Source organism: Colletes gigas, unplaced genomic scaffold, assembly GCF_013123115.1.
Source record: "Colletes gigas isolate AHSC1104 unplaced genomic scaffold, ASM1312311v1 Colletes_gigas_Sc00010, whole genome shotgun sequence".
In the NCBI taxonomy this organism is placed as follows: Eukaryota; Metazoa; Arthropoda; class Insecta; order Hymenoptera; family Colletidae; genus Colletes; species Colletes gigas.
The window spans coordinates 8,678,533-8,704,786 of NW_025106639.1; the positions used below are offsets into that span (position 1 = coordinate 8,678,533).

The 26,254-nt window shown below is 44.1% G+C and overlaps 1 protein-coding gene across 11 annotated transcripts in view; it reads left to right on the forward strand.

Annotated features, from left to right (window-relative positions):
• Positions 1-24,498, forward strand: part of LOC122397809 (homeodomain-interacting protein kinase 2) — a 29,422-nt gene extending 4,924 nt beyond the window's left edge. For 2 of the 11 annotated variants that reach the window (XM_043397224.1, XM_043397223.1), the window contains 17 exons: positions 5,257-5,610; positions 7,170-7,568; positions 7,649-7,741; positions 7,822-8,040; positions 8,127-8,499; positions 8,583-8,800; positions 8,904-9,227; positions 9,319-9,498; positions 9,574-9,720; positions 9,801-9,965; positions 10,042-10,466; positions 10,838-10,927; positions 11,268-11,540; positions 11,623-11,788; positions 12,014-12,237; positions 12,496-12,816; positions 13,234-24,498. In XM_043397224.1, the coding sequence (XP_043253159.1) occupies positions 5,260-5,610; positions 7,170-7,568; positions 7,649-7,741; positions 7,822-8,040; positions 8,127-8,499; positions 8,583-8,800; positions 8,904-9,227; positions 9,319-9,498; positions 9,574-9,720; positions 9,801-9,965; positions 10,042-10,466; positions 10,838-10,927; positions 11,268-11,540; positions 11,623-11,788; positions 12,014-12,237; positions 12,496-12,816; positions 13,234-13,432 (4,167 nt within the window). In that variant the 5' untranslated portion in view covers positions 5,257-5,259 and the 3' untranslated portion in view covers positions 13,433-24,498. The remainder of the gene's footprint in view (positions 1-5,256; positions 5,611-7,169; positions 7,569-7,648; positions 7,742-7,821; positions 8,041-8,126; positions 8,500-8,582; positions 8,801-8,903; positions 9,228-9,318; positions 9,499-9,573; positions 9,721-9,800; positions 9,966-10,041; positions 10,467-10,837; positions 10,928-11,267; positions 11,541-11,622; positions 11,789-12,013; positions 12,238-12,495; positions 12,817-13,233) is intronic. The other 9 variants (XM_043397226.1, XM_043397232.1, XM_043397231.1 and 6 more) reach the window with 9 other exon arrangements.
• The last annotated feature ends 1,756 nt before the right edge of the window (positions 24,499-26,254 follow it).

Here is a 26,254-nt window from a genome sequence, read left to right on the forward strand (position 1 = left end):
CTAGAATCGTTAAATTTTACCAATATGGTACCTGAACAGCTGTCTAACAGAAAAATGTATTGAAAGTATGACAGTTATTCTGTCACCACGCATTGGGAAAAATGACTTACGCCACTGTCAAAGTAAACACAGCATACAGCAGATAACAATGGAAATGACAACTTCATTTTATTGCATGCTTCGTGACAACTTGGCAAACATTCTTCGATAATAATGGAACATAGACGATGTAATATTAAATGAAAATCGAAATTTTTTGTTATGCCACTTTGTACCAGATATTTTATGCTTTATCGAACGCTTTGCGTACACGCAGGAATTCGCCTTTCGATTTCTTCGACCAATTTCGTACGAAACTCTGCACGTATCAGCTTTCGTACGAAGTCCCATAAGTAGTTTGGTGATCCGACGAGGATCTACGATTACGATAATCAAATCCGTGTTCGCGTTTCTCCCGGATCTTGATCTTTTTTCGCTTTAACCGCCAGAAGGCTCGAACGGTTTCAAATTACACGTTTGCAACATTATAGAAGGGTGCGACCTTTTGCAAATTTCGACTCTACATAGATTGAAAACCATTAACATAACGAATGGAGCGATTGTTTGAAAAAATTATAGGCAAAATGACCCGAATAGTTTTTCTTTTAGATAGGCAGAAAGTAGTCCTTGTTGCGCCGAGATTGCCATAATTGGAAGCAAATCGACGTTACATCCATAATATCGTGGTTTTTTTCTTTTCGTTTTGCTATGATTACAGTAATCCTCGATTCTTGGCCAATAGGATACCTTTATTCGCACGCGTAAACGTCGCACAGTAGTTTTAAATTGGCGTAATCACCGAAGCCGCAAGTTTACGCAGCTGAAACCCGTTTAGTTATATATTTTAAGGTCTAACGAATAACTAGAATTAAATCCGGCATTGACGCAAGTTGTTGCAACAAAGGTACACCTGATCGAAGCTCGATTCATTGAAAATTCGCTATTCTAAAACTAAAAGACTCGTACACCATATTGTGTGCATATTATACATGGAAAATACACTTTAAGGGTAATAAAATGATTAAGATCCATATTTGCCTTATCAAATGATTGCCTCGTGAAAACGACGGTACGGAAAACTCGTCGTTGCGATTCCTCGAACAAAAAATCGAACCGTGTACGGGCATATTTTAGCAGAACGAAAACGCAAAGCGTGTTAATTGGAAAATTCCGTGGCCTTTATTATCACGTTACCGGGAAAAGCACGGAATTTTACTGAGAACGAGCCGAGGAAACGTATAATGTATTTATTGCGTGGTATAATCTCGACGATCGATCGCGGGTTTCTACGATTCCGTGAAAAGCCCCGTACGCGTTGCTCGAAAACACCTCTTACATAATGTTGAGCAACAACGTATTGCTACCGCGGTCTGTCGCTTATTTGCACGACTCCGGATTTACGTAAAAATTATAATTAGATCTCGACGGACGCGATGATGGTCCCGTATCGCCGGTCAGAGGTAACCGATTGAAACACGCGCGTGCAGCGGGTAAACTCGAACGTCGCGCGGAAAATTCACGCGGCTCGCATCCAAGATAGCGAAAATCCGTTCTCGAAACGAGCATGGACGCGGGGAGAGTCGTGGAAAATCGAAAGATAGCTCGATTCTATGGTGAACGAAGGTCCATAGACCAAATTCTAGTCTTGGATTATCGGTTTCTCGGCGCCTGGCGCGACTTGACCGAGAACAAATAGACGCGTTTGTTCGATATACGGGGTACAGAGATTAGTTATTACTCGGCCTTACGATTATCCTGCTCCTTGGATTGTTAGCATTGCCGTTCCACGCGGCACGTTACAAATGAAGCCTAACGCGTGATCATCCAATTTGTCGGCGAACTTTTGTGCGCGCGATTGCGGGTTATAAATACAGGACGTAACAGCAGACGTTTATGATCGCGATACTAGACGGTTAATTTACGACAACAGACGCGTTCGAAACCCTTTATAGGCTGCTCGGACTGGAGAACTGGTACGATGTTGGTGCACATCTCTATGATGTCTCGTGGTCTCATCCGTTGTTAGAATGCGACCAGATTCGGAAAGATTCGAACGCGGTCCAGCGTTTCAATTCGTTCGAGTTCGAAAGAGGCCGTGAAAAATTCTCCGTTTGTTATCGTTGGCTCATTGTTCTCGTCGTGACGACCGCGGTCACTTCCGGGCTTTTCCGTTTCACTCATATATACCGATCGAAACTGTATCATCGATATTAAATTCTGGCCCACGGTGCAACTTTGTGGGAATTCTATGTGCCTTGCTACAACTTTCGTTGCTGCCTTCGTGCAACTACGTTGAATGAGTCATCGAACAGTACCGAGCAACGAGGCTCTCCCATTGCAATGGAAACAATTGCTGTGTTCGTGTTTAGAAAGTCATGGTGGCGAATCGTTCGCAAAGCTCGCCGTAAAGAGTCACTCGCGGATAATGAACAGAGAAGACAACAACGCAGTCGACACGAGATCTCTTACTAGACGAAGGATCATTTTCTAACGAACCTATTAGTTTTCGGGTAGATGACAAGGCCATCTGTTGGTCTTTGGGGCATTTTTGAGCATCCTCGCGAACTCTGACCGACGCGCAGAAGAAGCTGGGACGCGTCGTTTGCCACTCGACTGCCGGCTCCGTCGTTACTCGTGACTTTGAAGCGATCATACGAGTCGCGGAGATAACTCGAGATCGAGCTGTCGCGCGTCAGCAATCGACGCGACTTTGCATTGCAAAGTTCTGCCCGTTGGCTCCCTCGAGCTTATCGTCGAGCGTGCACGACCGATCGCCGATCCCGCGACTGACACGCTCAGCCAACGTCGCACGGTGTTTTTTTCGTTCGATACGGACGGAGTCGAGACGCGATGATAAAGGTCGACTGGTTGCGAGTAAACTGAAACTCTTCGATCTGCCATCTCAGGCGTAAGACACTGTTACGTAAAAGTTGCTCCTTTTATTACGACGTTACGTCTCGTGGATAGCTCCGCGTTCAAAAGACACCTCGATAACGACACGCATTATTCCGCTCCTCCGTCATTCGGCACGACGCGGCTTAAAAATTCCCCAGAATTACGTGTAACGTTGTTTACTATAAATACCATATTAACCCTTTGCACTTCGATGACTACGACAACTGAAATTGTGTATCGTAACGAAGCTAGCTAGACGCCTCCGATCTAGAAAAGATCTCTATCGTCGAAAGCGAACGAGAAACACTTTGGCACACCGAGCGACGCGACAGTGACGAATTTGGTCGGAGCTTAGCTTCAGTTCCACCTTAAACGAAACGCAAATTCGTGGATTCGATCGCGAATTCCGTAGCCGGTCGTCTCGATCAGCGTTTCGATGGGCCCCTTCGATCCTCCGCGGAGCAATTTCGAATCCATTAGAACGATATCGGGTTATCCGCGCGTACCAGTTTAGCAGAACTCTCTCTCCTTCTCTCTGTCTCTCTGTCTCTGTTCTGCTGAGCGTCGGGACGGTTAGCATAAACGTAACTGTACTTCGTGGTACCGTAGATCGTTCATAATACCGAGCAACACTATTTCTAACAAGCAGCACTATAATTAGAGCACGTCGTGCACGCGGTTATACGAAGTTGGAACGAAGGGAGAAGGAGATACACGGATGACGAGCGATGCGCGGGGGCGGAACCGATTCCGAGCTATCGAAAGTTTCCAAAACGCCTGGTCGCGCGGGATCGATCATCGCACGCACGATTGGTCCCCCGACGACGTTTTCTCGCAGATTTCGGTGCCCGCGAGTACGCGAATTCCGTGTTTTTTTGCGATCGATAAGAACGAAGACACGACCGCTGCTATCTTATCGGTAGCTTAATTTCGTAAAACCGGCGTTGCGTTGGCTCGCCGAACCTCTCGTAGATTAGGTATGTACCGTCGACTTTCGAAACCAACAGGACACTTTGCGCGTGTCCAGTATCCGGTCGTTTGTCCAGCGTCGGACGGAAATCGCCGAAAATCTGTCGCGGGAGCTATTTCGATCGTGAACGTGCGGAAACCCGATATTCCGGCGGTTCCCTTTCGAGTGCGGAGCTCGAATATTCCGAACCGAGTGTACCGAAATATTTCAAGTGGCTCGGAAAACTGCGAGCGGAGGGCAAAATGTATGTATCGCTCGATAGGATCGAGTGTGCTTCGTCGCGAGCCGGGACGAAAACGAGTTTCTCGAGCGCTCGAGCGGAGTTCTGTTTTTTGAGAGCCACTGCCCCGAATTACCGTGGTACCATACAAAGGCACACACGCGTACGCGAACGAGACTCTAAAATATTCATAGTCGTCGTCGCTCTTCGCGTGTACTTTTTATATATCGCGCGACGATAGCTGGCCGTGGGTTCTCCGTTCGCCTAAATCAGAATAACACGACGGTGGTCCCTGCGTGTCCCCCTCTTGCTCCACCGATAACGCTCCTTTTGCTCGCGATAAAAAGTATTTCTCATCTATGGAATAGCAGCTGATTCACGCGTGCTTTCTCCCTTCTATTTTTTTCTTCTTTTCTTGTTTACCGCCTAGTACAACGCCCACTGGCAGTTTTTTGGCTCTCGTGGAAACAAAACGAACAAACACCACCCAGATGGTAGTCTCACGGGGAGAAAGTCCGTAGGACGTTGAAAGCAATTTTTAGACCTTCTTTTGTCATTTTTTAAACCGATAAGCAAGCGTTCGAACCTCTCTGGATCCAAGTTGGAATATTCGTTCGACGATCAAGCTATGGGTGAAGTCTGCGATAGAATCGACTTGGGAGACCTCCCACCAGTTATTCTTCGAGGGGAACTCTTCTTCTTACTGCCTTAGCCCGGTGGCTCGGATACTCCCTGTTCGGTAGTATTCTATGAAAGCGGCGATAGGATCGAGAATATCGCGCGTATCTTTGTTCCTATAGAAACTAGATCTACGAAAAGATACCTAGCTATCGAATATTAGTCGATATTCGTAAACGATAGGATGGTATTAGACGCACGAAACCACTACTCTTTACCAAATTTCTTGTTTATTATTGACCGAGCCGAACTCGACATCGATCTTTCAAATCATAAGTAAAACATATTTTTCCAAGTTAAAAAACGTCTAGGGCCACAAAGGGCTTGAGAGAAACTACAGATGCTCGATTTCTTTAACGTTCTGTATACTGTTGTCTTCTGTAAGAAATTTCGTTCGTGGTGGCGACGAACGGAGGGATCCAGTAATAAGCGTTGTGTCCGTTTCTAATTGCAGGGAATGTGTGACATGTTCATCCAAACACAGCAGACGAGTAGCGTCAACGGCAGCAGCAGCAGCAGCAGCAGCGGCAGCAGCAGTAACAACACCGTTCACCACCATAGCAAAAAACGCAAGTTGGAGTACAACGTGAGCCAGCCGGTGATCCAGCACGCTTTGGTTCAATCGACCGGCGACTACCAATTAGACAATACCGGGCTGCAACAACGGTACTCCGTGAACGGTGCTAATACCGCGTTTAGCTCGCTGCACAACAATAATGCGCTGCAGAAGAGTAGCCCGAACCAACAGACTCTGGTACGAGCCTCGACGATCAAGCTCGTAGACACGTACCAACGCTGTAGCCAGAAGGTTGGTGCCGCTTCCCGCGATCACATCGCGCCGATAAAGCTCATTTTTCTATTCCCGACCCACGGCGCCGATCCCGATCGCTCGGACCGCCGCGCCGTGTCTCTTTCCCCGTCCAGGGATCCAACGACGTTAACGCTCTGCTTGCTCGTACAATCGAGATAGATGCTCGAGATACGCCTCGCCTGCGATTAAAATTTCCTAATCGCGATCTATCAACTCCAGAACTTCGTTCTGTGACTTTTCTCGCGGAAACTTTGCCATTTGTTCCTCCAACAAACCGTACCAGCGTTATTAGAAATCCTAGAGGCCTCTTCAGGCCTCTTGTGTCATTCGTCCATCGATGTTTCTTCGCAATTGCACCGGACGCGTTCGATTCCCTACTGCGCATTTTGAAATTCATTTGGCGTTCAACGCGATAACGAACCTCGTCGTCCTCGGCTGCGTTTGTCTCCGCTTGTTTCTTTCCGTTGCTGTCGCTCGTTTCCGCGGCTCGTCGCAACACCACGTTCTGGTTACTAAAAATAGTGCGTGCTTTTTACTTCCGCGAGCGGATACGGTCGTTCCATTGTCCGTCGTTTCTTCTCCTTGTTCCCATTTTGATAATTTCAACAGAAATCCTACCGAACGCGACATTTAATTCGGATTTCGACTGTATTTCACGCGTACTCCGAAGTACCCCAGGTGGTACGTGACAGAATTTCCGTTTCGGTCACGCTTTCCCCGCGTATCGATGTTTTCTAAATTGGATTTTCCAAACCAGATACCATGAATGCATTGTATCTACAGGATGATAGTCATTGACGTCCGACAGCTAGGGATTGCCATCGTTGATGGAGAAACTTTCACAAAGGTAGCCTTGTGTTTTGCAAAGTCGTAAACCATCCATGCTCGCCTGCATTGCTTAACGACCTCGTGTGTGTCCACGTTCGCTAATTCTGGCGAGTAATTACGGACCGTGGAGGAGGTTTTCGCGTTGCTCGTCGATCAAAAGAGAGATGTATCGCGGGCACGGATTGAACGGTCGTTTGCCAGGTAATTTCTCCGTGTGGCGTAGTTGCGTATCGATTGAACTTCAAGGCTTCCATTTCATATTTCATACCGGTCATCGGGACGTATGTACTTCCGCCGGGCGAGCGTTTCGGAACGCCCGGTACGTGGATTCTATATCGATCGATGTATCGCGGAAAGAGCGTTTATCGTACGATTATGGAAGACACCACCGTTGCCTCCGTGATCTTTTTCGGTTTCTAGCGGTGTCTGTCCGCGTATACGAGTTAGTTTTGATTAAATTTCAATAACCGCGCGCACACGTGACCGATGAGACATAGCATCGACTGGATAGACACGTGTTCCGGAACCTCCAGGACTTATAATGCTCGAGCTCGTGTACATGTATGCGTCTTGTGGCCGTCTTTCCCGAACATTGGGCTCGAAACCCTTGTGTGCTCCTTCGTACGTTTGTCGCTTATTCGTCCCCCTTCCAACCAAAGCTACCGAAGCTACTGTCTACGATTTCTTAACGTACAAAAATTTTTGTATAAGGTATATTCCTCCTACAGAGAAAAACTTGGTCGAGGGAGGGTAATGGTGACGGTCTGGCAGTCCATTCCGCCAACGCGACGAACGCAGTGGGTAGTACTGTAGTGTCGCAACACCATACTCAACAGCAACAGCAGCTGCAACAACAACAGCAGCAGCAGCAGCAGCAGCAGCAGCAGCAACAACAACAACAACAACAACAACAGCAGCAGCAGCAACAACAACAGCAGCAGCAACAACAACACAAGCAAACAGGCATGACGGCGCACAGCAAACAAGTGACCAACGCTGCCAATGGAGGCGGTGGCAGCAATCCCCAGGGCGATGGGGATTACCAGTTGGTTCAGCACGAAGTCCTGTACTCGATGACCAATCAGTACGAGGTCCTCGAGTTTCTGGGCAGAGGTACTTTTGGACAGGTACGTTTTCCTCTTCCGCTTGCCCGGAGATGGGACATTGTTCCTCGAAGATCAAACACGCATCGTTTGCTCCTCGGCAGGTTGTGAAATGCTGGAAAAAAGGAACCAATGAAATAGTGGCCATCAAAATTTTGAAGAACCATCCATCGTATGCGCGCCAAGGTCAGATTGAGGTGAGTCAACAGGATCTTTAGTTAGAGTCTTTGAATGGAAAAGTCGAACGAGGTTTAAATACGATTTCGATTTCACGCAGGTCTCCATCCTGTCTCGACTTAGTCAGGAAAACGCGGATGAGTTCAATTTTGTGCGTGCTTATGAGTGTTTCCAGCACAAATCCCACACCTGCTTGGTCTTTGAGATGCTAGAGCAGAATCTGTATGATTTTCTGAAACAGAATAAATTTTCACCATTACCGCTCAAATACATCAGACCGATTCTCCAGCAAGTGCTCACTGCTCTTTTGAAACTAAAGGTGAGTCACGTTTTCGTTGTAACAATGGCGTGTTGTCGCGCTCGCGACTATCGACCGGAGATTATCACAAGAATGTACGTTTGTAGCAATTGGGGTTGATTCACGCGGATCTTAAGCCAGAGAACATCATGTTGGTGGATCCAGTACGTCAGCCTTACCGTGTGAAAGTTATTGATTTTGGTTCAGCCTCTCATGTGTCAAAAGCTGTCTGCAACACGTATTTGCAATCGCGATACTATCGTGCGCCTGAAATTATTCTTGGACTTCCGTATTGTGAAGCGATAGATATGTGGTCACTCGGCTGTGTGGTTGCAGAATTGTTTCTAGGATGGCCCCTGTACCCTGGTAGTTCGGAATACGATCAGATTCGATACATAAGTCAAACACAAGGCCTACCGACAGAGCACATGTTAAACAACGCTAGCAAAACAACTAAATTTTTTTATAGAGACATGGACAGTAAGTTCAGGCAACTTTGATCCACAATTGATTGATACCGTGTTGCGTCGATAGGATATTACTTAAAGTCGAATCGTTTGTAGGCACGTATCCATTTTGGCGATTAAAGACACCGGAGGAGCACGAGGCCGAGACGGGTATCAAATCCAAGGAGGCAAGAAAGTATATTTTTAACTGTCTCGATGATATTGGTCAAGTAAATGTTCCGACCGATTTGGAGGGTGGTCAACTTTTGGCTGAGAAAGCAGATAGGAGGGAGTTCATTGACCTCTTGAAGAGGATGCTCACGATGGACCAGGTAGTAATATCTAATTCATGTTTCGATTGCGCCAAGAGACAATTATAGCGATTCGTTTTATGTAGAGAAGGTATCCTTTATGGAGAGTGTATTGTTGGTTTCGCAGGAGCGCCGAATAACACCCGGAGAGGCTCTGAACCACGCTTTTGTCACTCTGGCCCATTTAGTCGATTATGCACATTGCAACAACGTAAAAGCTTCCGTCCAAATGATGGAGGTTTGCCGACGAGCTGGTGATTTCACAGCAAGCCCGGCGCATCATCAAGCTCCTCCAGCACCTCAACCACCTCCGCCAACGTCGTTGGTGGCAAACTTTGTGCCGACGACGAACGGCAGTGCTGTTACTTTCACCTTTAACAATCAATTGACCAATCAAGTACAGCGATTGGTTCGAGAGCATCGCACGGCGCAAACAGGATACGACAATCTGGTTCGTAAACAAATTCACTTCTTTTCTCCTCTGTCCTTTCCATTTGTTACACGATGGCTTCTCTTTATCGCGTTGTATTCTCTCTTTTCAGTATCAAATATACAGTAACAGTAGCCGTCGTGCGACTCAATACAGTAGCTCATCCAGCGGATCGAATAGTGGCCGGAGCGGAGTGCACGATTTTCCACATCAATTGGTGCCTGGTCTACTTTGTCATCCACCCAGTTATCAAACGATGCCAAGTCCTGCGAAACACGTAGTCGTTGCCCAAGTAAATGCAATACCGTTTTTCTCGTTCTCGTGAGTTTATCAGCGATCGTTTAATCATGCTTCGCGTTCTCTGCAGCCTCCGCAGGCACAACAGGGACCGCTGCAGATTCAACCATCTATCATATCGCAGCAGGCTGTTGCTGCGGCAGCTGCGGCTGCTCAGCAACAGTACGCAGCAGTACCCGTGTCTATGGTGGAAACTGGACGTCAAATGTTGCTAACGGTACGCATGGTTCGCCCTGAACAAGTTTCGAATCGTTCGCGAGCGATCGGACGATAGTACGTTCGTTTGTCTTGTTACAGAACGCTGTACAAACATCGTGGCCCGGTGGAAGTCGTCAAATGGCCGCCATCGTGCCGTCGTGGCAGCAATTGCCGCCGCAACACGCAGCCATACAACAGCCGTTGCTGAGCGACGCTGGAGATTGGGGAAGACCTCTTATCGTGGACAGTTCTGCCATCTTGCAGGTAGGTCCGGTAGAAATGATCGTTTTGGTACAGAGACCGAACAGTTTTTCAACTAATCTCCCTTGTTTTGGGGAAGGATCAGCGGCCAGTATTTCCTGTCACGGAAGTTTACAACACCAGTGCTCTTGTCGAACATCCGTCTCAGAGTTGGGGTAAACGTGGCGGAACGAAACATCATCAGCATCACGTGACGGTACCGCAGCAGTCCCAACACAGGCACGAGCACAAGAAAGAGACGCAACAGCTGAGTCCGGTAAAAAAGAGGGTAAAAGAGAGCACACCACCCAGCAATATGAGGAGGCATTCGCCTACCGGTGGTCATTGGCAACAACAAACGATGCAACAGCATCATCACAGCAGCAAACACAACAGCAGCCACAATGTAGAGCATCATCAGGTTACATCCGGTCGGCAGCAAACCATCACGATCCACGATACACCATCTCCGGCAGTCTCCGTTATCACGATTAGCGATAGCGAGGACGAAACACCTGGCAAATGGTAAGCTACCATACATTGCTCGCATTTACAGTAGAATATTCGAACGTAGTTAGAAGAAAGTATAATCTGTAGTCATAAAATTGACCGGAGGACGACTTCGTAATTGTTATGAACGTAACGGGATCGTTACAATTAGCCAAGAATCATAGAACGCTGTTATTTTTTGCTTTGTTGAAAGTTTTGTACGGCTTTGTTGATATAGAAGTATGATCATCTCGATGTATCATCTACGAATTGTAATTATCCTGTATATATCGAGTTGCGTAAACAGGAGTTCTCGTTTATAAACGTAACCGTAGCATATGTATATTTACTAGAATTTTATCAGTAGAATAGAAAGTAGTGGAATCATGCATGAATGTCATTGACAGCTGTGGAGATCGCCAATGTGGAACCTGTCAAAATTTGGCGACTCGCCTGTCTGGCGATGGGCGTCCAATCCGCGAGGATGTCATACGAAGGTACATTACCGTAATGTAATAATTGCAACACACACAATAGGTATAGTACATATCGATCGATCGGTTAACAATCTCTAAGATTACGACGTAACACACATGACGGTGCACACATTTCGCAGTTTACATTTTAAGCATTAACACGTTTGGGTTTGTTTGGTAGTTACGATGAAAACATTTTCAGGAACGCGTGCACGACCCTAACAATCCCATGACTTACAGCTCTGGCGTTTGATAGAATTTTGTCGCGTTCGATGCAATTTCTAATCTCTAAATTCTGGTGGAGTTATTGAACGTTCGATCTATTTTACGCGCAATTGAACGTATTCGTTTTTAATTTCAGTACGCAGTCGACGCCGCGCGTAGTCCAACCAATGCAACAGACTCATTCGAGTAGTCAGTCCCATACCAACGGGCATGTTGTAGCGCACAGTACTTCTCAGAGAGCTCAGCGGAAAAATATTATTAGTTGCGTGACAGTCGGTGACAGCGACGGTGAAGCTAGTCCAGGCCGAGCACACACTCACCTGTACCAACATTTACCGCAGCATCCTCAGCATCAGCAGACCACACAGTTAATCAAACACGAACCCCAGCAACAGCATCACGTTAGCAGGTAATCAGCTTGTCCGATCAAAGTCGTAATACCCAACCGAATACGTGCTCGATACGTGACGTAAATCTATTGTTCGTTGCAGCAGCAGCTCCGGATATTCTTCTCAATCGCAAAAGAAACGATTACTGGCAAAAGTACAGTCCGAATGCAATATGGTAAATGTTGCGACCAAGCCGGAACCCGGTGTCGAGTACCTCGCTCCACATCCGTGTCACGCGCCAGCCTGCAAAGAGCCACCGACCTACCAGGTTAATTTACAACTTAAATTTTCATTCACATGATTTTATTTTCAACTGCATTCTTTTTGTTACGCAATTGTTTCCATATGATCCTAGTTTGTTCATTATTATTGATAATCAACTGCTCCGTTTGCGAGCGTATCGAAGAGAACGACAACGATCCTGCTCTACACTTATTGGTTCATATCCCCTTCCCGTTTTTTAGTAATCTTTCGTTTGAAAATGTTTTTCTAGGATGATGCCTATGACATGCATGACTACTTCTTGCAGTATGTGACCACGAGTAGCGCGCATCCGCATCTTCAAGAGCAGCACATCGTGTATACGACCGGCACGGACAAGCGGGTATCATGGCCTGGAAAGAGAACCGAGTACAAGCACGAGTACGTTCAACCGCCGGCTGCTCATTCGAGAGACCACCAAAAGTGGGCGGTCGCCAACACTGTGCATCAGTATAGGTGAGCGGTTCCATCACATTTTACACTCGAAGCATGCGATACGACACATAGATGTAAAGAAGAATCTAGGAATAAAGAACAGACCCCTAGATACGAGTAAGAATTCGTGTGCACGTAGTTTGACGGAATCAAAAGTTCGTTGATTCGTTCGGTTTGGTCTCTGGTCGTCCGTTTGGAATACAGATGTGTCTTACAGTAAGTAAAAAGACGCATGGGAATTGCATAACAAAGGGTTGGATTTTGTTTTGGGTTTTGTAGGCAGAGCCAGGTGGTGGGTTCGGCAGCCCATCCGGGTCATACCCACAGTCATCATGGGCATCCGGCCCACCTCAGTCCTGGGGGCGGTGGTGGTGGCAGAAGTCCTGCAGGGGGGCCTGTAATAGGAAGTACCCAACATCTGGGACAACCCCTGTACCAGGAGTACGCCCATGTGCGTTCAAGGGCCCATGCCGTGCCACCCCCGGTGTACGTTACCGCCGCGCCTTCTCAGGCTCCCACTGCTATCCAGCAGCAACAAGTGCCCACCTATCAGGGATTCACACCCGGGTGGGTACCTAGACACCTAGTTGATGCATGCATGTGTGTACCATTTATTATATTTTCGTTCTAGTAATAGTATCAGTTCAGTACGTTATAATCCTGTAATCGTACGTAGTCGTTGCAATTATTAGAGCAACATGTTCCCGTGCCAGTTTTACTAATTTCTCTCTATGGCATGCTACGAGATTCGATACAGTTCTGTTTTTTCGAGGTACACGTACGGTGTTGCGCCTTTAAATTGCTTAGTTCGTACAAGATGGACACGTCGATTGCCTGCTTATGTACAGGCTGATTCTCCCGCGAGTAAACGATATCGCTGTTGATATTTATTTTTGATAAAACCATGAGTGCGTGTAGGACGAAAAAATTATCATATAAGAAAACAAAATATTTCATTTACCCTTTTTTTAGAGCTTTATGGAGAGTTTCTAACATTGATTATCCCGTTTTTTACAGCTCGTCTCCATTAACGTTGTATGATTCTAGTCGAGCGTTGCCACCACCAGCTCATCACAGCTCGGCCAGGCCGTTGCTCGCGAGTCATGCAGCACACCCACTGCCTGCACACATGCAGCCAACGGCCGTATACGGATTGGCTCCGCTTTCGCCGGCCAAACATCAATATCAGCCTTCTGGTTTGTGGTTCACCGAGTAAATTGTACCTCTGTCTAGCTCAAGATAAGAGATACCGTATGGCGTGCGAAAATTAACGCGATACCAGATTACAAGATAACTATCGAACGAAAAGAAAAAGAGAACCAACCAGGTATTACAACATCCTATGCATTCATTCTTTGTAAACTTTCTACTAGCGAACGAAGGGAGCTCTTCGCGATGCTGCTGCTGCTGCTATTGATTATGAAAACGCAATGAAAACACACACACACACACACACACACACACACACATACACTAAGGCTTAACGAGAAAATTCATGACTGAAGGAGACTCTACCGAGTCCCGAAGCAACACAGAAGTCGCTCTACAACATTTCAGTTTCTGACAATCCGTCCTAAGCAGCGATTGATTGCTCCTTTCAAAACTGCCCGTCTGTTAACGAATGGAGATTATCTACGATTCGAATCGTAGCAAAGGCAGATTAACGAACATGATCCGAATGTTGGATTAACTATCGATCGGCATGCGTCGTGCACGGTTAACGTAAACGCTTCCCTTAATGTTTCATCCTGCCCATCGATAGTAGGCGAGTTGTCTTTTTCATTTCGTTCGATGAGACGAGGTTGCGTGTCGATGAAATGTACAAAATAAGAGAAACGACACAAAGAGAGGAGGCTTTTTTACGCTTCCCGTCGCGCAACACTGTTTCCTCAGTGAACCATTTGCTACGGTGATTTGTATTATTTGTATTATTTGTTCGAGCTGTTACTTTGGTAATACACTGGTCGACGTACAATTTTGTCCGACTTAGGCGGCGCATATGTTATACACGTGACACGGTACATATACAGTTACAGTATTTTCTGACGAGTTGTCACGATTTTTACCTAAGACGGTTGTCGTAAAGTTGTTCCCAACGCTTCCTGAAATTGCCCACACCGTGTTAACTGTATTTCCCGCTCGTTCTCGTTCCCCGATGCATACAAAAGGCTGAGCAAACCAGAAAGATAACAGCAATCAAATGTCACTAGCCTCTCTGAGATGTTGTCGTAGCTCGTACAACTTTTCAGAAAATACTGTACGCATGTATTATATGTATACCAAACGTTTCGTGACTTTTGGGAGAGTGAATGTTGTTGTCGCGCCAAAGAAAATTTTACGGGGACGTTGTGAAAAGATTGTAACTCGCAGAGACGAGAGAAATTTATGCGCAGTTTAAGCAGATAAAACCAGAGACGTTTGGGTGGTTTCCGGTGAAGTTGTGTCGCTTCGCCGCGAAACAGCAAGCGTATTTTTATCGAACCACGGCGTTACAGCGGGGATATAAGTTTGCATTTCTTTTACGATGATACTTCAGATCCGTATCATGCATAATTGTTTTTAATACTCGGTGACAAAAGTTATCTTTGGTACGGGAGAATTCCCGATCGTTTGGCGACGACGATACATCGCATTGTTTTCGCCCGGTTGAATTTCAACCCAGCCAAAAGATTTTTATCGTCGAGTGCAGCGACACGCTTGAACGTTTGAAACGTTCCCTTTTCAAAACGTAGGCTCCCTTCCTGTTTCTTCTAGGGGTAAATAGGGAGCCGATCTATTGCACGCGTTCACAAGAACATATTATACACAACGCTACTATACGCGACATATTGATTAATTGTAAAAATGTGTTTTGAGTTTTATCGTCCTAGATTTATTTCAAGCTGTCTCAAGTATGCTTATACATCCTAGTAATTCGGTGTCCTTTAGAGGATGTGGTTATTACGATATGGAAGCAACGCGCGTGGTTGAGTTTGAAATCGAATACTTCTCGTGTTTCGATTCGAATGGCGAACAGGTGGAATCGCGCACGGTAACTTGTATTTGACAAAAGCTGTACCTCCTCGCAGCAGCCTCACTATTTATTTGTTTCGCGTAATTAATCTTATTGTCCCCTCGTCGTAACTATTACTGGTTACTATTACTATCGTTACTACTACTATTATTATTACTATTATTGCAATTAGGCATCATCGTATTTAAGGTAATTACCAGGAGTTCGAAGTTTTGCCTCTTCTTTTTCTTTTAGATACCGCGTTTTAAATAGATTTACGCGTTAGGATTGTTCGATAATGAGATTCACGTTTAGCGTTATGCAGATTCACAATTAACGTTCGACATGCTTCTTCATCAATGATCATACGCATCCTTCTCTTTTCTATATCGCGTTTCAACGTTTTGCATTTCACCGAGGGTTGTAGTTTAAGAATGTACGCGTCGAGTACATTGCACAAATCAGCGGTACACAATTAATTAGTACGATCCAACACGATGAATTAGCGTTTCGGGAGAGACGAGAATCGATCCACGGGACACGTTTTCGAATACGATTTCTATCGGAAAGAAACCTTCGTTGCAGATGTTATTATGTCGGATTGCACACGCGTACACATACATACACACACGAGTAAAGAAACTTTCTTCGGCGTAGATTCAAGTCGACGCAAGTTTTTAGCTATTTCTTTCAGTTCCCCTCGTTGAATCATGTTCTTCCTTCTCGCACTTTTCCACGACAGTACGAAGAAAGGCGATGTTTCTAATGTCTCTTTGTAACGTGTATTCGTAACGGCGAACAAACTGCATCCGGTATACACACGTGAGTGTCCAAAATGTGGAATTGTACATAATTATTACGAGTAGCTCTCTTCCTACATTTCGATGTTCAGCAGCTGTAAAAGTGGTAGATCGCGCGCACATCGTTCTTCTACTCGCGACACTTTTAAGGATAAAAAGAAAAAGGAAAGGAGGATAGAGGTTTTTTCCGCGTGCGGACGTATATTTCGTGGTTTTTAATGGAATGACGCTTAGGCATTGTTTTGCTAATTATTTTATATACATAGCTGTATGATAAACGTGTACGGGAATATTAGCTGTGGTACGTTGATTAGAGTGATCCATGTCCAGAGTTTAATTAGGAGTATTTTACACGTAGAGCGAGAGTGTGAGTGAATGATAGGGTGATACATAGAGGCAGACATAAAAACAAAAGGATGCTACAGTAGGGAGAATGACGAAGTAAGATTTTTAGATAACATTATCACGATTCCGCGAAACTAAAAGAAAATTTTCAAAGTTTTAATAAATACGACACGAGGACGCTGCTGATTCGCTACTTTCAGTCGATAGAATCGTAGATATTGATATCGGTTATACAGAGACCACGGTTTCGTTTAAAAAGTGTCTAACAATAGTTGTTTCTTTTTCAATTTATTGCGACGCGTCTATCAATACGAAACGAGAAAAAGATTACATATAACCAAGTCGATGTGCCTGTTTAATCATACTTACGATTAATCATACTTAACGTTTGTATATTTACTGGAAACAAGGGGGAAAAAATGGTGACGATAGAAGGAGGGGTTGCGGGGTTGCGTCACGAAGGGGTTGCAGTATAGAAAGAGAAAAAAATTAGTTAGAATCAGCATGAGTGCTGTACGTTCTATCACACGATACGAACGTACGATTAATTAACATACAAGCACGTTCGCGCGCATACATGTGTATATATATGTATGTATGCTTCCATGTAGAACTTAGAGGGTTGTATAGCATAGAAGAAAACCTACCTTCTCTTCTCGCAATTCGCGAGATAAAGTCATATCCTTAGATTTCACACATTCTACTACCGTAAAGGAAACCGTTGTTAATAATAATAATAATAATAATAATAATATATATGTGTATATATATATATACGCGCGGGTGTATCTATAGAAACATTTTTTTGTTTGTTTATTCCTTCGCGAATCGGTATATGCACAAATACACATTATACGGTGTACACGCGACAGTCGTACGCATATAGTCATTTTCACATGCTTCATTTTCGCCTCTGTATACGTGTTTGGACGTATATGTAGATATATACGTGTCACTAGATCGTAGGTGGAACATTTTTTTTTTCAGTCAGGTTTCTCGTTTCTTTCACCGAAAGAGCAAGTTTTGACTGACGATGCGATGATTCTGTAAATCGTTTAGTGTTAAGATCGTAATTATCGCACCGTGGATTCGGATTAACCGTCGATTAGATTATTTTTATTATTACATTCGTCGTTGTTGATGGCGTGCTGTGGGCATACAAAGTATTCGCGTGGATGTAGAGTTTTATTCTAAGTGGTAGGATATTTTGGAGCCAGATATCGATTATTCTCTAACACATAGAAAATATTGTGGTCGATGTGTTACTAATAACAGCTTTTGGGTTTAAAAAACGTGGTGTATACGCTATTCGCGCATGATCCTATGTTATAATAATAGTAGCTTCTCTCTTAGATGTAGATCGTCAGTCAGTACAAGCTCAAGAGTCATATGTTCAGTCATCATTACTTTTAACACACATTTCTCACCGTATAGTTTAGAAGTAAGCGCGTCGCTGCAACGGAGAGTATCTAATTAACAAAAAAATAGAAGCTATTACTGTACACACACATACACACACACACACACACACACACACACTTATATATATACATATATACTATACTCGGGAAAAGAAATTGAGTAAAAAAGATAAAGGTATACCATAAACTGTATCGATGGTTCTAGTTGTGATATTTTATTAATTATTATACATCGTAAATATTCGCGTGGCGAATATTATTTTGGTCAGGCTTTTTTGAATGGCCAAGCGTGTACACGCGGTGAGATGTGACCACGTATGGAACCGTGTAATCTTTAAGTTAACGGGATCCCATAAGGTTACGCGTTATCGTCAACTCTCGTCACTTCCGATCGGACGATGGGACGCGTTACATTGGCTGCTCGCCAACATCCGCGCGATCGATCTTGCGTATCGGAATGTTCTCGTTAACGTGGCGTTGATCGTTCTGCCGTCGAATTTTCCATTCGTTCGCGGTTTTTCGCGAACCGTAATAACACGACATTTTTAGAGACTGTTTGCGATAGGTTCTCGCTTCCATGTGCCACTCTAAAGCCTGCTAGAGCAAACAGACATTTCCATCCGGTACCATTGATCGTACGCGTCGTTGAGCGCCAGTGTAACGGTCTTTTCATCCTTTCGGGTGACGCGAGACGATACACGAGACATACACATACACGCATACCCATACTAAAAGCTATTATAGAGATAGGATTATTTTAATCGTTTTTAAATTTGTACATACGTTTCTTATCGCATCAGGGCAAGGGGAGGAGCAAAGTGATTTATTAGTCTAGGTGTAGTGCCTAAAATGTTGTAATGAGATTGTGTCCAATAGTGAGTTTATTTAGCGTTGAATCTCTAACGATCGGTCGGGGCGTTCGTACAAAGGGATACGCAAAGTTTCCTCGATTCGCGAACGAACGAGATACGAAAGGGCATATAAAGAAAAAAAAGAAAAAGAAAACGTTGAAAGATGTTGTACGTACGCCCCGAATCGCATAACGAATAGACGTTCGACGAACGAGTTTAGTACTGTTGGAAACGTCAGATACTCGCGTTGAAATGGCCAGAAACGAAGATAAAGAACACATACACGTACACAGGAATCAAAGGGACGGATCCACGAGAAAGAGATCGTTTCTTGGTGGGACTTGGGATTTAACGTTCGATCGCGTTGTATGGGAAAGTTTGTATGAAATTATTATATATTGTCACTGTAAACAAAGTAACTGACTTTTTGCGAGGAATAGATAATTTAAGTAGTTATAAATATAGGAAGAGAATAACATATTTTTGGAGTTACTACTAGAGAATTGATATCGTATTGTGCTCTGTGAGGTCTTTTAAGCGTCTGTCTTCTTGCGTTCTTTGGACTTTAATCGTCGGTAATTGCTCATCACGATCGGACCACATTTACACTACAATAAAAAAAAGAAAATTAAGCGGCCGTGCAACACCCGATTGTCCTGAAACTTTTCGGTAGAACTTTGCTCACGATCTCGTAGACTTTAACTGACAATTGCGCCAGCGCGAGACAAATTACAATAGTCCATAGTTGTTTTTTAACAAAAAAAAGGGAGAAAAAAAAAGAGAGAACGTAACGCAACATTTTCGAAATTTTAAGACGATACGACGAACCTGTCTGCTCGTTCTCCGTACAACGGCTCGATAGTTTTCTCGCTGTACATAAACGAAAAGAGTAAATGATGTCCGATTAGGGGAAGCAAGATCGTAAATGATAAATCGCGCGAGTAAATTAGGATAGAATCGACGAGTTCAACCTATTTGACTGTTCTTCGATGTTCTTAATGTTCACTATTACACTATGGTAATGTCGCAAATTAATATTAACGGTATTACTTGCATTATTATATACGTTCGTCGACTTTACGCATAATGCTATACAAGTAAGTGATTAAACGATAAATTAAACATGGAGGTGGACATTCGTGTACAAAAAAAAAAATAACACATACACAACATCACCGCTTAGACGTTGTTAATCGTTAACAGTTTTTCATCTTTATGGGTGACGGATTTTTTAGATCGATATAATTAGACACGCCTTGGCATATAGTTAGAAACAGTCTCTTCGATGTAGAAGAAAGTAGAAAAAAAAAATTCGATGTTTCGACGTTCGTACGGTTTACGATTAGTATTCTTCTTCATTTTTTTCGTCTTGTTCTTGACGATACACGCAAACATTTCGAGCGTTTCGTTCGTGCCACGTAAATACCTATACATATATTACCTGCTACGAGATATAGGGTTGTTCGATTTTTAGAAAAATGGCTCGGGTAGGAAAGGAATCTTTTCTACGCGTCGTTCCAAGAACATTGGTTATTTGTTCGCTTGGTCTCTTCGAGGTGTTTTTAGTTTCGAAGATTACGGAATTGTTTCGGTACAAGTTTCATTTCACTGTGCTCTGTATATTTTCTTTGCGTACGCCGTCGTCGATACTAGTTTTCGCGACGGTCGTTCGATGTAGCCGAGAAAAGGGAAATAGATGCTTGATGGTTAAGGAAAACTAGAGAAAGAAAAATCGTAACGAAGTTAACACAGGTCTATATTAACAACTCCGTGTAATTTAGAAGTTTATGCGATCGTACGAATAAGCCGAACTTGCTATTACTGATTACAACCTATCGTTATATGGCTATACTATATATTTGTACCATGTATGAATGTTCGTCTTTTGTGTATTTTGATTATACTATGATAGAGGAGTAGCGCCATTTATACTATTATTATTAATAATCATTCTAACGTCGTTGTGATTACGAATACTATTGTATTATTTTTCATCGATGCCGCGCGGGATATTACAATCGATTCTAAATACGCGGCTTTGTTAACACGTTCGATTTTTATTGCGATCTCTTAGTCCGATATCGGTCGTTGGAAATTTTTATACATCGTAGAGTTTGAACTTGAACACCTCGACAAAATCCCATCGATCAAATCTATGAAGCACCTCGATCTTTTCATCTTCCACGACGACAATGATTTAATCTGTTGTACTTCGAAGGCACTCCGCCTCTGTTTCGTTCTTCGATTGAAAATTTAGAAACGGTTCGTATTGGCGATTTCGGCCAACTTAGTTTTCCTTCTACTGAATTTTCAAAACGTCTTTCTGCGAAATATTTTCGTAGCATTGCCTTACTGGTATATTATTATAGACATGTACGATAATTACACACCTATACACATAGCACACGTGACACCCTTCGAGCGGATAAGTCATTCGTGCCGTCGATTAATATACTGTTTGCCAAACTTCTTTATCCCATTATACGACGTACGGACCCAGTTGTGTAAATGTATAAATTGTAATCGCCGCGTGCGCTCGAATTTAGCGGCATTTAACCGCGTCTTTCGAGCTTGGAAGTTCTCGTTGAATCGGTACTCGGTAAGGAATAATTTCTAACGTAAAGACGATTCTATTTTAATCCGAGACATATTACGTTCGATCGCAATGAATTAATGAAAGACGTACCACAAACGATACCGATAACAATTGCTAATTCGTTTGAACTTTAATCCGTTTATAGCTGGAAATAACGTTGATGTTCAATACGTTTAAAAATTGTAAGAATACCGGTCTCGCCACTATCGATCGACGAACACTAATGTATATATTTTATACGTAAACAATTTCTTAAACAGCATTGGCCAGGAACCGTAGTCGATCCATAGTTGAAGGACACGTCGATGTATAGTTTCCCGCGAGGTTCGACAATATTTTATAGATTTCTTATTACCGTTAGGGCATCGATCGTTGGACGCGTTTCGGTAGCGTAAATTCGAGCGTAAGCGGACCCTTCGTACGACCATGCATCTAGCAACATAGTAACCCCGATTGATCGCCGGTCGAGGCGATGCGAGAATAACGCAAAGTTTCTAAAAGGCGGTATTTAGCGTAAGAGAAGATACACAAAACGAGAGAAATGAAATGAAAAACTGTTTTTTAAGCTTTCGCAGGAAGTCTGTCTCAAAGTATTATTAAAACTCTCAGGCTGCGCCGATTGTCTTTGCCCGCGTCGCACGACGTGCGCGTTGGCGCACCGTCGCGAGGTCGTCGAATGAAAGAACGACGGTGTTCAACGACACATCCGGGTATCGAATCGCCGAAGCGCAATTACGTACCTAACTTTCCGTTTGATTCTCGTCGAGAAACGGTTTGCTTGTTAGAATTATTTAACGACAGTGGCTCACGCGAGTCCGTAACGATAATAATTGCTGTCGCAACGGAACTACCCGGCCCGACGATCAATTTGTTTAACAGTAGAGCGTGCCTTATAATCGACGATCCGACCAGAATCCTCTTTAGAATTTCGTTCGACCGGACTAATCGTTTTCCCCCCAAAGCACTGATCGTCTCGCGTTCGTGCCCGGCTGTCCCTTTGAACACCGCTTCTAATATATGCATATACAAATATTATGTAATAGGATTAAAAAAAACAATGAAATATCCATTGCTTGCGCGTGCGACGAATTATTTCAGAGGTCGACCAGAGTACAAAGCGTAGATTTAGTTTGGTCTTTGGAAATAGTTTGCGCACGCGACCCCGGAATCGATGTCGTCGTCGAACGTTCGAAAACCGATTTGAAGCAACGCGTTAACGAGACAAAGATAGAGAGAGAGAGACAGAGAGAGAGAAAAAAAAACCAATAAGGATAGGGTAAAATGAAAAAAGATAAAAAAAAAAAAATAACAAGTAGCTTCGAAGATACGTAGCGGAGAACGCTGTTACCGTTTCACGGCGTTGCGTCGACCGAGTGTATCCGACTCCCGTTGTTTGGGCTCTTTTGTATCCGACAATAAAAAAAAGAAACGAAAGAAACGCGCGAACCAAGGGACAAGAGAGAGCGAAGCGCTTGGCGCTCTTCGACGCCCACCGCGAATCAATTACCAGAGACAAATCAAAAGTACTTAGGCTTAAATCGCTTCGCGACCGAGCGTGTGACCCGAATCGCTCCAACGCTGTCGTGTCAACCGCTGAATATCGCGAAATACAATCGATCTACCAAGGCTCGTCGCTCGGTCGACGCAACGTTTCTCAGGGCATTTGCGGACGAGACACCCGTCATTTTACCGATTAATATTATCAAATGCTTGCTCGTTACCCGCGCCCCGTGCGTGGTCTTGTTAATCTTCGAAAGAGGAAATAATTGTTTTAATAACATCGATTTCAAGCTGACATCACTGGTGTACAGTGTTAAAATATATACAATTTGAATAAAAATTTTGTAAATTTGACCATAAAGGTCGCGATTGATATTATCGGACACGATCCGGTTCGAACAAAAGTATCTCGTGTTTGTACCATCGATCATCGATCAGCCATCGGTATGTTTGAACTGAATCGCAACGCTGTAGTGTAGAAACATTCGTATCTTATTGTCTGTAAGAATATTCGAACCGGTTCGTGTCCGAACGAGTAACACGTATCGACCTTTATGCTTTACAATTGTGTTCGTACACTTTGAACTTGAACCCTTTGATAAATATCTTTCACTACATTTTCTGTTTTATTAAACTATAATATAGCATTAGGATTGTTATTACATGTTGCATAGCGTTCGATGGAATAGTTGGATATTAAAATGTACTTTAGTCTGAATTTAGTTGTTGAAAGCATAAAAGTAATGGTTCTGAAATATAGTGTGTCGTAGTCAAAGGGTCAAGAATCAGTGTCTCGACGACTATGGTCGGACCAGTTGCAAATTAGCAAAATTAGCCCGACTGTAGCAAAGCGTCGAATCGGTGTCTCGTCCGAAACGATCCTCGCCTAACAGACAACGCGCAGAACACGTTCACGTCTAGGCAACCAAAAAATTCTAATCTCATCGCGGCGCAGCTTGCAACTACTGCAAAACCGATTCCCGGTCGGGTTTGGTAGTGGCAAGCTCCGCAATTCTTCCGACAACAGGGGTCTTACAAAACTAATCGGTGACGACTTACTTAACGAAACGTCTCTCAATTTTTAAGTCGCGCACCGGCATTTAGGTGGTGCATATATCCTTGGGGGCAAGAAGTCTATTTGATATTTATATTTTAATATACACGGGCCGATTATATTTAGTGTATTGTAATTATTGAATATATTAACTGAATAGCCCCGGGGTCTGCTCGTCCAGCGACACGGAAACGAACATTTGCTCGCGACTGTGCGCGGGGAATCAGGATTGCACGCGGATGGAACAATTGCATCGATGGACGAGCAGCCCGCCGGTGTGAAGAACCACGATTTTCTGTATATTACTGTAGTATAATAATCAAACACTAAAGACTAATGCTTAAGGTGATCGACGAGAGCTTCGACGCTCTTCGAAACCGCGTAAGTGTATTCGAGATATTACTATATGCAACCTGAAAGATCGAATACGAGACAAAAGTGCGAATGAGAAATAAAAAATTTGGTACGAAACGAAAGAGAGAGAGAGAGAGAGAGAGAAAGTGAGCGAGCGCGCGAGAGAAAGAGAGAGAGAGAGAGAGAGAGAAATAGGTACACGCAGCGGTACAGGCGTCTCACTATGTTTTAAATGGTTAATAAATGCAAATGTCCGTGTACTCGCTCGGACACTTCATGAACTGAGTTCGCTGTGTCACGACTGTATTCTTTATCAAACGTTGTCCTTTTTTTTCTCGCTTTTACGCACCGTTTCGCGTCCTGTTTCGATGCTACCGTCGTTTCGTCCGTTTTAATTCGATTTATCGTTCGCTTTTTATTCCACGAAGCTCGAGAAGAGTCGTATTTTCCGTTTCGTCGAAGACAGACGAACGCGACGTCGCTTTTTCCACAAGTGCATCGTTGCATTAATGGGAAAAGCGGAGGTCGTAGAAAGATCGAAGCTTTCCTCTGTTACTTTTGTCTTCGACGAAACGCCGGGATGTACGATCCGTTTCAATCGTGCGACGCGTAACTTCGTTGGAAAACGTTCTTTGCGGACAGCCTGTAACGTGTTTCGTTCCCGAAGGAACATTCTGTCAGTTTCGAGGAGCACGAAAAGTGTGTTGTATTGCTACTTTGTAGCAACAATTCCATCGCCGGTAACAATTCGAAGGGAAAAGAGATTGTAACGTACAAAATTACTTCCTGTATTCTGTGCTTTCTGCTGTCGGAACACTTTCACGATGCGTCGTCGATAACAATACCTGGCATCACGGCAGAGAAAGATTGCGATCCGTCGTATCGTTTAGAGAGATCGAGGAATTTCCCCGTCGATGATCGCTACGATACAGTAGAATCTCGATAATCGCGCGAGAAACGGCTGAAGATCCCTGCAAGTATCGGGTCTCGTGTGCAATTAACGAGTCGATTCCTTCCACTTGCAACTTCGATCGTTCCTAAGCGATCATCAAACTTCTACTGTATCTCGTTCGATCGACGATGGATCCTTTCGACAATACGCAGACCGAACCGTTCCAAACACGCAGGTCCGAAGAGAAGCTTCCGAAAGAGTTAACTAATTAATCACTGTACCTGTTATATTTACTACTTAAGCCCGCAATTAAAGGAACCGAAGTTTGATCGCAGCGACGAAACGTGATCGTCGCGAGACATTGATCAAAAAGAGCCTCGACGTTTTTGCGAACCGACAGATCCAGACGCGATTCGAAGCGGAGGCTCAAACGAAACACGTCCCTTTTTATAACTACGCGAGTACAGATTTTTAGCGATGCACGCTGTGCATACCGATTCTTCTCTCGAGCGAGCAAAGAATACCTTCGACGCGTCTCGTTCGTGTCTGTTTCTTCTCCGATCTGAACATGCTTTTAGCGCGACACGTTCTAGGTACAGATATTTCACGGTCGACCCGTCGCGATGGGGGACAGAATAAAAAGCGTAGATTTTTACGATGCTCGTAGGACACGTTTAGAGAGTTGTTGTAACTGTATTGTAATTAGAGCGACGGATTCGTAGCGCGTAAACGCCGAACACTTGTACCATAATCGTGTATTCTCTGTAGTTTTTCATCGTTAGACGCTAAGGACAATTCTCCTGTTTTAAGTAATCGACCAAACGGACTAACGTTATCTTCCAGAAAGCTTATGGTAAGACGACCGGCAATTTTCAACAAAGAGGCCTCGACACGACGAGGCTTGCCTCCAGGCATGTCTCGCGACAAGCGATTCTCCAAATAGTCGAAAACCCATCGCTTATCGCAAAACACATCGAGGCAAGTCTCACCGTGCAGAGAGCATCTTAAGATTATATCGAATACCGGAAACGCGACGAATCACATGCTTATTTCGTATAACACGATTCGATCAACTAACAGTGGACGTAACACTTTGCAAACTGGAATTCCAAAAATTCTCCGGGATCCTGCACGCACCTTCGGTTTCGGCACGTTGAGTTCAATTTTACGCCACTGATTAAAAATAAACGTAATTCGGAAAGCAACGGTTCATTCGAAAATGAAAATTGCAAA